The sequence below is a fragment of the Lithobates pipiens genome, unplaced genomic scaffold (assembly GCF_037356315.1).
Source record: "Lithobates pipiens isolate NorthernLeopardFrog02 unplaced genomic scaffold, aLitPip1_a1.2 Scaffold_71, whole genome shotgun sequence".
Taxonomy (NCBI): Eukaryota; Metazoa; Chordata; class Amphibia; order Anura; family Ranidae; genus Lithobates; species Lithobates pipiens.
Window position 1 is genome coordinate 614,770 of NW_027507894.1, and position 12,150 is coordinate 626,919.

At 48.3% G+C, this 12,150-nt stretch overlaps 1 protein-coding gene across 1 annotated transcript in view; it reads left to right on the forward strand.

Annotated features, from left to right (window-relative positions):
* The window catches only part of LOC143959353 (voltage-dependent T-type calcium channel subunit alpha-1I-like), a gene marked incomplete at its 5' end in the record, with an annotated part of 1,248,755 nt that overhangs the window by 527,982 nt on the left and 708,623 nt on the right, over window positions 1-12,150 (forward strand). Inside the window, one exon of the mRNA XM_077468015.1 lies at window positions 7,469-7,590. Coding sequence (XP_077324141.1) covers window positions 7,469-7,590 — 122 coding nt within the window. The remainder of the gene's footprint in view (window positions 1-7,468; window positions 7,591-12,150) is intronic.

Consider the following 12,150-nt stretch of genomic DNA (forward strand, 5'->3'; position numbering starts at 1 on the left):
GGATGGATGGTCAGACTCCATCCTGAGGAATAAGTCTTATCGTATGATTCAGCATACCCAAAGTGACTGTACGCCCCCTTTCGAACAGGCTAGGGATTGGACAAAAGATGAATGGCCTGACTTACCTGACCAGTCCTCCAGAATAGACAAGCATAAAACTGTGTAGAAAGAGACTGACTGCCCACATCCCTAATACATTAGACACAAAACCAATTTTTACCTCGATTGGGACTTTAGTTTAGGCAATAGTCTCAAAAATTATTAGCAAAAAGAAGTTAAAAAATAATTTTTATTACATAGTACAAAACAATATACATATGCGGATGCAAACTTTCGGAAGCAAACTTGCCTTAGGCCGCGTACACACGGGCGGACTGTCTGCCCAACTTAGTCCGCCGAAACACATTTGAGCGGACAGTCCGCTCGTGTGTGGGCTTCAGCGGACTTTTTCAGCGGACAGTCTGGCGGACTAAGTCTTTCGGAATTACCGTAAGATTGTCCGTCCAAACTTGGTTTGAGCGGACAGTCCGCCCGTGTGTGTGCCAGTCCGCTGTACTTTCGAAATGAGCGGACTTTTCCCGCCTGGAGAAAAGTCCGCTCATTCCGAGCGCGTCTCCAGGTAGGCGGGGCACGCGACGGAGACGTCGTGGGCCCCGCCGCCTGGTATGGACTTAAAGAGGAACCCCAATGCCGAAAAAAATCGGCGTGGGGATGCCCCCCCAAGTCCACAACAGACCCTTGTCCGAGCACGCTACCCGGCCGGCCAGGAAGGGGGGGCGAGCGAGCGCCCCCCCCCTCCTGAGCCGTACCAGGCCGCGTGCCCTCAACATGGGGGTGCCTTGGGGAAGGGGGGGCCGCGCACCCCCCCCACCCCAAAGCACCTTGTCCCCATGTTGATGAGGACAAGGGCCTCTTCCCGACAACCCTGGCCGTTGGTTGTCGGGATCTGCGGGCGGGGGGCTTATCGGAATCCGGGAGCCCCCTTTAATAAGGGGGCCCCCGGATACCGGCCCCCCACCCTATGTGAATGAGTATGGGGTACAATGTACCCCTACCCATTCACCTGTGAAAAAAAAAGTACAAAAAAAACACAACACAGGGTTAAAACCTATTGGGAAGGGAGGAGTGGGGGAGGAGTGCCTTTCATGAATTCCTAGAACCAGTCAGATGTATGTAATATCTGTGTCTCCCAGCTCGTCTTCAAAAATAAAAAAATAAAAATTAAGATTGGTAAATGAATTTATGCATGCATTAACTTGGTAAAGAATAAGGCCGCGTACACACGGGCGGATTGTCTGCCCAACTAAGTTCGTCAGACAATCCGACAGACAGTCCGTTCAAACTTTTGAATGAACGGACTTGCCCACACACGGCACTTTTTGAGCGGACTAAGTCCGCCATACAATCCGCTCTACTTTTGAAATGAACGGACTCGCCCACACACGCGGAGGAAAGTCCGCTCATTTCGAGCGCGTCTCCAGGTAGGCGGGGCCCACGAAGGAGACGTCGCTGGTCCCGCCGCCTGGAATGGACTTAAAGGGGAACCCCAACGCTGAAAAAAATCGGCGTGGGGGTGCCCCCCCAAGTCCACAACAGACCCTTATCCGAGCACGCTACCCGGCCGGCCAGGAAAGGGGGGCGAGAGAGCGCCCCCCCCTCCTGAGCCATACCAGGCCACGTGCCCTCAACATGGGGGTGCCTTGGGGAAGGGGGGGCCGCGCGGCCCCCCACCCGAAGCACCTTGTCCCCATGTTGATGAGGACAAGGGCCTCTTCCCGACAACCCTGGCCGTTGGTTGTCGGGGTCTGCGGGCGGGGGGCTTATCGGAATCCGGGAGCCCCCTTTAATAAGGGGGCCCCCGGATACCGGCCCCCCACCCTATGTGAATGAGTATGGGGTACAATGTACCCCTACCCATTCACCTGTGAAAAAAAAAGTACAAAAAAAAACACAACACAGGGTTAAAATATTTTATTGCACAGCTCCGGGGGTCTTCCGTCTTCGGGGGTCTTCTCGCCAGACTCCTCCGCTATCTTCTTGTAGCTCTTTTGCTAGCGGAGGAGTCCGGCTTTCTTCCTCCCCGCCGCCGGCCTCTTCTCCCGACTTCGGGGGTCTTGTCCCCCTCTTCGGTTCTTCTGCCGGGCCACCGCGCCTTCTTCTAGCTCTTTTACAGGCGGTGGCCCGGTCTTCTGTCGCCGCCGTCGCCGCCGCCTTCCGTTCTTCTTCTTCTTCTTCTTCTTCTTCTTCTTCTCCAGGAGATGTTGCCTCGACGATCTCTCCGGCCGGAATGCCAGAGCCGCGCTGCGCGGCCACTTATATAGTGACAATGGGGCGGTGTCACATGGCATATGTCACATGGGTTGGTCACATGGGTTAATGTCACATGGGGACTATGACATCGTAAGGGGGCGGGGTCACCATGTGACACCAACCCATGTGACATATACCATGTGACACCGCCCCATTGTCACTATATAAGTGGCCGCGCAGCGCGGCTCTGGCATTCCGGCCGGAGAGATCGTCGAGGCAACATCTCCTGGAGAAGAAGAAGAAGAAGAACGGAAGGCGGCGGCAGCGGCCCGCAGACCCCGACAACCAACGGCCAGGGTTGTCGGGAAGAGGCCCTTGTCCTCATCAACATAGGGACAAGGTGCTTCGGGTGGGGGGCCGCGCGGCCCCCCCTTCCCCAAGGCACCCCCATGTTGAGGGCACGTGGCCTGGTATGGCTCAGGAGGGGGGGGGGGCGCTCGCTCGCCCCCCTTTCCTGGCCGGCCGGGTAGCGTGCTCGGACAAGGGTCTGTTGTGGACTTGGGGGGGCACCCCCACGCCGATTTTTTTCAGCGTTGGGGTTCCCCTTTAAGTCCATTCCAGGCGGCGGGACCAGCGACGTCTCCTTCGTGGGCCCCGCCTACCTGGAGACGCGCTCGAAATGAGCGGACTTTCCTCCGCGTGTGTGGGCGAGTCCGTTCATTTCAAAAGTAGAGCGGATTGTATGGCGGACTTAGTCCGCTCAAAAAGTGCCGTGTGTGGGCAAGTCCGTTCATTCAAAAGTTTGAACGGACTGTCTGTCGGATTGTCTGACGAACTTAGTTGGGCAGACAATCCGCCCGTGTGTACGCGGCCTTATTCTTTACCAAGTTAATGCATGCATAAATTCATTTACCAATCTTAATTTTTATTTTTTTATTTTTGAAGACGAGCTGGGAGACACAGATATTACATACATCTGACTGGTTCTAGGAATTCATGAAAGGCACTCCTCCCCCACTCCTCCCTTCCCAATAGGTTTTTGCATGTGCTATTAATTGTTCTCTGATGTCTTCTGTGTTACTGGTGTTCAGGAAACGACATGAAACACATAGCCAAACAGCAAAACCCGGTGCCTTGTACATAGGCCCTCACCAATCCTGTACTTTGCTACCCTTCAGTATACGATTTAGGCCGTGCGAAAATCAATGTTTCCCTATGGGAGCTGTCTTAACTGGTCCAACACAAGTCGGTCTGACTTTGAAAATGCTCCTGCACTACTTTTGGTCCAACTTTTATCCTACTTCAGCCCATCGAATATCATTGAAGACAAATCAAAGTCGGATCGCCGTCTTGCCTGATCCGACTTTGGCAGATGACTTGTGCTCTGATGATCTTGAGAGGGAACTCCACGCCAAATAAATAAAAAAACGGCATGGATCCCCCCTCCAAGAGCATACCAGGCCCTTCAATCTGATTTGGATTTTAAGGGGAAACCCCCTACGCCAAAAAAACGGAATGGGGGTCCCCCCAAAATCCATACCAGACCCTTATCCAAGCACGCAGCCCAGCCGATGTTCAGCCCGATGTCCAGCGCTTGCACTGTATGAACCACTACTGAGCCGCAGAAAATAGCCGAACATAAACAGCTGTGAGGCACCTGTACACCGCACCTGCGCAATGAACACGACATTGTGCCAGATGATGCTGCATGCTCCCGATGCTCGTGCTACTCTGCAAGGGGCAGGTGTATTAATGTTATATGCAACAAATCATCAACATCCGCACTGATACTGTGATAAATTCATTGTGTTTGTTACTTAAATAAGTTGTGCAAACCCGCTCATCAGCATTGCAAAACCCGCCCTTCATTTCTTTAAACACGCCCCGCAAACAGCTCTGCCCATTAATTTACAATTTTCCCTCTTCTGTAGCCATCCACCCCTTACACGATATAACACTAATACACCCGCCCCTTGCAGAGTAACATGAGCATCGGGAGTTTGCAGCACCGTCTGCCACAATGTCGTGGTCATTGCGCAGGCGGCATGTACAGTTGACTCACAGCTGTTCAGCTTCGGCTAGTTTTGGTGGTTCTGTTGTCGTTTGTTGGGAGGGTTCAGTGCGCCCCCCTGCCCCAAAGCACCCACCCCCCATGTTGAGGGCATGCGGCCTGGTACGGTTCAAGAGGGAGGGGGGCACTCGCCTGTCCCCACCCCCTTTACTGACCGGCTGGGCTGCGTGCTCGGATAAGGGTCTGGTATGGATTTTGGAAAAAACAATAGCCCCAGGACTTTAAACACGTTCACAGAAAATTGTAATAAAATAAATTTATTAATAACAAGATGCTGTATAACCAAGTGGGAACAGCAATAATTGTGCGTTACCCGGCATAGTGGCCAATTCAATAGCATAGGTAAAAACAAATGTCAATTCATTACAGTTGATGTTCATCTATTAAGTAATAACAATATTTGTTGTAAATTGCTAAACCGGTGGATATGTATACATCATACAGAGTGGAAAAATTGGACATACATGAGTAAAAACAATGATATACCCAGCAATATGAGCATATAAAAAACCTACGCGTTTCACGAATCTGTGTTTGCTCTTCAGGGGCAGATGCCTAGTTTATATATCTGAAAAATAATAGAGAAAAAGTGGGTGTATGTTAATAAATAAGAGAATGGGGGCAAAAAATGATGGGCAAGAGAGGTCAAGACAAAAGAGACCTCATACATACCCAAACCGTTGGGTTGGGTCACCGGTGGTGTCAGGATGTCGGCAATAAGCATATCCAGCTCGGGGGCTGAGGGGACGCAGAGTACCAGAGCTGCAGCATGGAACAAATCGGGGTGAACAGCACGGATTGCATGAGGCATTTGGTGAACGGTCTCAGATGTACCCATAGATATATCTAAAATATATATATATATATATATATATATATATATATATATATATATATATATATATACATACATATATATATGTGTATAATGTGTACCTATAGAGATGCACCAATCTCACAAACAAAATGGAAACAAAAAGAAAACCCAAAACATGGATTATAGTGATTGGGAATGATAAAATGGTCTATGAATTAGTAAAACCTATTATGATCCATCTTTAGATATACATATACATATATATATATATATATATATGTATATGTGTAATTGACTTATGTAAAGTATACATGTAGTTATGTATAACAAAACATAACGACACATGGTATGGGCAGGGAGGCTGGGATAAATAAAGTAACCAAATAAAAATATATATAGAATATGATGGGTAAATAGTGACAACAAAATTGATTGATGATCTCTATTGTGTATAGTGGAATAATACCAACTACACCCCGAGTGTGAAAGAAGTAATGATGTATTACCTACATATGTTGGGTAAGCCCCAGCCTGAATGTTGTACTCCCAATCCAATAACCACTACGTCAGACCATCAAAGCACAAATGTGTGTATTTTAGGGATGGAGGTGTGTGGGAGGTCATCCCAGACCTTAAATTTTTATTTTCTGGTATGGATTTTGGGGGGACCCCAACATGTTTTTTTCAGCGTAGGGGGTTCCCCTTAAAATCAATATCAGACCAAAGGGCCTGGTATGATCTTGAAGGGGGAATCCATGCCGTTTTTTTTAATATGAAATTTGTCGTGGAGTTCCCCCTCAAGCTCATCAGAGCACAAGTCGCATGCCAAAGTCAGATCAGGCAAGACGGTGATGCGAGTTTGATCCGACTTCAATGATATTCAGTGGGCTGAAGTAGGATCAAAGTCGAACCAAAATAGTACAAGGAGCATTTTCAAAGTCAAACCGACTTGTGTCAGATCAGTTAAGACAGCTCCCATAGGGAAACATTGATTTTCACACGTCATGTGACATGAGCTCCCAATGTCGGAGCATTTGTCGCACCAGCCTAAACCCAGCTTAAACCAGAAAAAAGTCAGTGACTCAACAGAAAATTATGCAGCACATAATAACTTACAATACCGCCTGAGATATCTTCATGGGTCATACTGGACCACAGTGGGTTAATCACCAGAAGAGTCTGCTTTTATCACACTGGGCCTCATCCTTACACTTTCAAATGGGGCCATTGGAAATTGATGGGAAGGTTCCTGGTGATTATCTGGGGGTGCAAGCCCCTTTGAAAGTAATGGGATGCTGACAGCTCCCAAAGTGTGATCGCTCATAGAGAGAGAACCAAGGAATGAGTAGCCATGGACACAAGGTTGTCTGCCTCCAGAGCCTGCTCATTCGCTGTGTCCCCAGATTCTTATGACGTGTACCTATGAGAACCAGGTGAGTTCATACGTGGGTGTGACATATTCTGTCACTGATTTATGTACACAGTTCTTTTTTTGTTAGCGCTACACTTTTGCACTGTTTACGTTCCTATGAAAACACTTCTCCCACCAAACCTCAGCCGTATGGTAATAATACACAGTCTCTTGAGCACTATGATTCAGAGCAATGAATTATCATTAGAGTGGGAACTTCCCCATGCCATCTCAGACCAGGACTAATTATCAACCAATACGCCCCCCATTGATGCCCCGTGTGACAACCAGGAGACGTGGGTGGCCCCCCATGATGGTGCCGGCGCAAGCATCAGGAGAAATGGGTGGGCATCCCCCCGATGATGCCCAGGGTGGGCCTGGGAGAGGAGCCACCACAATACTCCTGCAGCTGACCGTCGCTCTGCAAAGAAACCAGAAGTGACGTGGCTACCCTGTGAAGCCAGAAATTACGTGCGTCGACTGTAACCCTGAATGCGAGCCAACACAGGATCAGACAGAGGAGGATGGATATATACCCCTCAGACTCCTCCTACGAATACAGGCTGGGCTTCGGACAGCCTTCTTACATATAAAATTGTAATTTTATATCCTCTTGCTGTTTTTAATACCAGAATGCACTTTTTGCATCTGGTATATGTGTCTACATGCGTTGACACTCGTAAGTGGATAAAACATGTCTTCAGAAACAGATTTTGTGATTTAGGTTACAGGACTGACTGCAGTACATGTTTATGTAACTGTGTGCATGTCCCCATTAAAAACAATGCACCTGCATTCAGATCTGTAAACAAAAAGATGCTTTGAAATGTGTTTTTTTTTGTTTTTGTTTTGTTTTTTACACCTGTGTGCATGAGACTTTATTCTGAAGAGATGCTAATGTCTTGCTTTCACTCTTCAGTTTGTGATGATAATCATCCATGTGAAGGAATGAGCCGCCATGCTACCTTTGAGAACTTTGGGATGGCATTCTTGACTCTCTTCCAGGTATCTACTGGAGATAATTGGAATGGAATAATGAAGGTAAAATTCTGATTTTTTTTTTCTTCTTTTTAAAGCTATTTCAAAGCCATTGTTTCTAAATATTACAGACTTGGTAATGGCTGGAATAGTACTACTGAATTGGCATAGGGCCAATGCGGTGCCTATATTTAAAAAGGGATCAAAGTCTTTAGACCTGTTAGTTTAGCTTCTATAGTCGGGATGATACTGGAGAGTTTAATAAAAGACCACATAGATGAGTTTGGAAAAATTGGATTTTTATATACAGCTTACCTATAAAATCCTTTTCTTGAGAGTACATCACGGGACACAGGAGCTTCATTACATAGTGGGTTATATAGGCACCTCTGGTGATTGGACACTGGTTGACCCCAATTAAGGAGAATTCCTCCCCTATATAACCCCTCCCATCTGGGAGGCACCTCAGTTTTGTAGCAAAGCAATAAGAAACCACGTAAAACCCAAGAGGGGCGGGAGCCCTGTGTCCCGTGATGTACTCTCAAGAAAAGGATTTTACAGGTAAGCTGTATATAAAAATCCCATTTTCTTGATCATACATCACGGGACACAGGAGCTTCATTACATAGTGGGATGTCCCATAGCAATGCTCAGATTGAGGGGAGGGAGACACAGATCATAAATATAGACCGCCAGGGACCGGAGGACCTAAACTGCAGCCTGCACTACACTGCGCCCGAAGGCGATATCCTCTTGCCCTCTGATATCCACCTGATAGAATCTGGTGAATGTGTGGACTGATGACCAAGTCGCAGCCTTACAGATCTGAGCCAGGGAGGCCTGGTGATGCACTGCCCAAGAAGCACTAACAGCCCTAGTAGAGTGCGCCTTCACCCGAAAAAGGAGGAATCTTCCCCTTTAAACCATAGGCCTGAGAAATAACTTGCCTGATCCACCTTGAGAGAGTGGATTTTGACGCCGCCTGGCCCTTTCTAGGGCCTTCCGGCAGAATAAACAAACAATCAGTTTTCCTTATCTGAGACGTTGCTTGAAGATACATACTGATTGCTCTAACCACATCCAAAGTGTGTAAAGATTCTTCTTCTGTGGACTGAGGGTCCGGAAAAAAGGATGGTAGGATTACATCCTGATTCAAATGGAAACCCGAAACCACCTTAGGTAGAAAGGACCTGTTGGGACGCATGACCACCCGGTCCTTATGGATAATTAAATATGGCTCCTTACTGGAAAGAGCTGCCAACTCTGATACTCTTCTAGCCGTAGATATGGCTACTAAGAAGACCAGCTTTTTAGTCAGGAGAACTAAAGAAGCCAGATGCAAAGGTTCAAATGGTTGCCCCTGTAAGGCCGAGAGAACCAAATTCAGATCCCATGGGCATACCGGAGGTTTAACTGGCGGTTTTGTCCGCATAGCCCCCTGGATAAAAGCCCGTACTAGGGAATGTGATGCAAGCGGCTTTTGAAAAAATACTGACAGGGCCGAAATCTGCACTTTGATAGTGCTTATGGCCAAATTCATCTCTAGGCCTGACTGGAGAAAGGCCAAGATTCTGTTAATGATATATTTTCTAGGATGCCATTTCCTGAGTTCACACCAGGAAACATATGTCCTCCAGATTTTGTAATAAATAAGCCTGGAGGCCGGCTTTCTGGCATTGACCAGAGTAGAAAGGACTGGCCCCGAAAGGCCACGGTCTCTCAGAATGTGGGTCTCAGCAGCCAAACCGTCAAATTCAGACTGCGTAAAGCAGGATGGTAGATTGGACCCTGTGAGAGCAGATCTGGCCGGAGAGGGAGGGTCCATGGCCTGCCTACTGCCAACCTCATGATTTCTGCATACCATGGTCGCCTGGGCCAAGCCGAGGCCACCAAAAGGACCGACTTTGTCTCCCTCTTGACTCTTCCCAGGATCTGCGACAGAAGCGGGCTCGGGGGGAAGGCATAGATCAGATTGTACTGATCCCAGGGAACTGTCAGAGCATCTGACCCCTGAGCAAGTGCATCTCTTGTCCTTGATACAAACTTGTCCAGTTTCCTGTTGAACCTGGATGCAAACAGATCTACGTCTGGAGTACCCCATTTGTGACATATGTTCTGAAACACGTCGGGGTGCAGAGAAAATCCGCCTGCCAATTCTCCACTCCTGGGATGAAGACTGCAGAAAGACACGGAACATGCTTTTCTGCCCAGACAAGTATGCGATTCACCTCTTTTTGGGCCACCAGACTTCTGGTACCGCCCTGGTGATTGATATAAGCCACTGCGGTGGCATTGTCGGACTGAACCCGAACCAGGAAACCTCGCAGTCTGTAAGACCACTTTATGAGAGCCATGTAAACTGCCCGGATCTCCAAGATGTTTATGGGCAGTAGATTCTCGGTCGCAGACCATTTCCCCTGCGAGCATGTTTCCTCCAATACAGCTCCCCAGCCTGTCAGCCTGGCATCTGTTGTGATAATCTTCCATGAGAGAGGAAGAAAAGTTTTGCCCTTCAGCAAATTCTTGGTTTGTAACCACCAGACAAGACTCTTGCGTGTCCCTGGGGATAGACGCATAGGAAGATCCAGAGATTGGGGCTTCCTGTTCCAAGCCGCAAGGATGCATCCTTGCAGAGGGCTTGAGTGGAACTGGGCGAATGGGACGGCCTCGAAGGAGGCGACCATCTTCCCTAACAGTCTCATGCACAACCGAATGGAGGAAGATCTTCTGCCCAGAATCAGGCGCACCAGATCCCCAATGGCCAAGGCTTTTAGCCTTGGGAGAAACACCCTGCTCTGAGCGGTGTCGATGATCATACCTAGGTATTCCAACCTGGTAGTCGGTTGTAGAGACGACTTTTCTAGGTTTATGATCCAACCTAGGCGTTCTAGATGTTCTAGCGTTTTGGTGACGCTGCGACTTTGGAACGCTGCAGTTTTCTCCATGAGACGCAAGTCGTCTAGATAAGCCATGACGGCTATGCCCTGAGCTCTTAAGTTTGCCAAGAGAGGGTCCAGAATCTTTGTGAAGACTCGAGGGGCTGTAGCAAGCCCGAACGGCAAGGCCACAAATTGAAAATGGCGCCGCTCTACCGCGAACCTTAGAAATTTTTGGTGTGCGGGAAAAATTGGCACATGGAGATATGCATCCTTGATATCTATTGATGCCATGAATTCTCCCCCTTGCAGGGAGGAGACTACAGTGCGGATTGACTGCATTCGGAAGGACCGGATGTTTAAAAACCGGTTCAGATCCTTCAGATCCAGGATAGGTCTGACACTTCCATTTGGCTTTGGAACGGTGAAGAGATTTGAGTAAAATCCTGAACCCTGATCTTTCGGGTTCACTTCTACTATCACACCCTGGGATAGTAACTGATCTAAGGCCAGAAATAGCGGTTTTTGCTTTACTGGATCCCTGGGGATCCTTGACCTTAGGAAACGAGAAGGTGGAATCTCCTGAAACTCTAGCTTGTAGCCCAGAGATACTGAAGAGATCACCCACTTGTCCTGGATCTCTTCCCGCCAGGCGCCTGCAAACTGCAGGAGCCTTCCCCCCACTCTGCCGAGCGGGGGCGCCCCTTCACAAGGAAGTTTTTGGGCTCTGCTTGGCAGGCTTTCGCCCCCAAGTCTTTTTCTGTCCCTGGGCTCGGCCTTGAGCCTTTCTAGTAGAGGAGGACTGAGAAGGCCGTCGCCACTGTTTAGAGCTTGATGCTTCGGGAGAGAGAGCACGCCTGAATGAAGGACGCTTGCTCTTTTTGACTGGAAGGAGAGTAGATTTACCCCCTGAAATATTTTGGACGAACTTATCTAATTCTTCTCCAAACAAATGCTCCCCTTTAAACGGGAACCCAGCCAAATGCTTCTTGCATGACAGCTCAGCTGCCCAATTCTTTAGCCATAGGGCCCTTCGCATGTGAACCAACATGAGAGACTAACGTGATGCTTGTTGGACGGAATCCAAAATCGCATCAATTATGAAACACAGAATGTGAGGCAATTCTGTATAATTTTCTACTTCCTCACTGGGAAGGAGCCCAAGCATCTGTTTAACCTCTTCCTTGAGGAACTGACACAACCCCACGGCTGCGACTGTAGGTTGCACCACAGTGCCAGCCATGGAAAAGGAGGCTTTTAATAAGGTTTCCAGCTTTTTATCAGCTGGATCCTTGAATACCTGCGCATTATCCAATGGACAAGTTAGGTTCTTATTCACACAAGAAACAGCCGCATCGACAGATGGGACCCCCCACTTCTTGGTGAAACTTTCCTCTACAGGATAATGCATAGAAAACCTTTTAGGAGGAGCAAACAGTTTATCGGGATGTCCCCAATCCTCATACATCAATTTATCCATTAAGGGATGAATTGGGAAGGAATAGGCAGTCTGTGGGGCTTTCCTGACTCCCAGGGAAGAAACAGAGGATGTAGCGACTTCAGCAGCAGGCATTCTGAATGTGGTACGCACCAATTCAGCATAATACTGCACCTGTTTTCTGAGCGCCTGGGAGGAGGGGACTATCTCCTCTTCCTCTGACTCATCCGACTGCGCATGATCCCTATCCAAAGATAGGGATCCCTCCTCATTTTCAGAAGATTCATCTGAGAGAGGGATTTCAGCAGA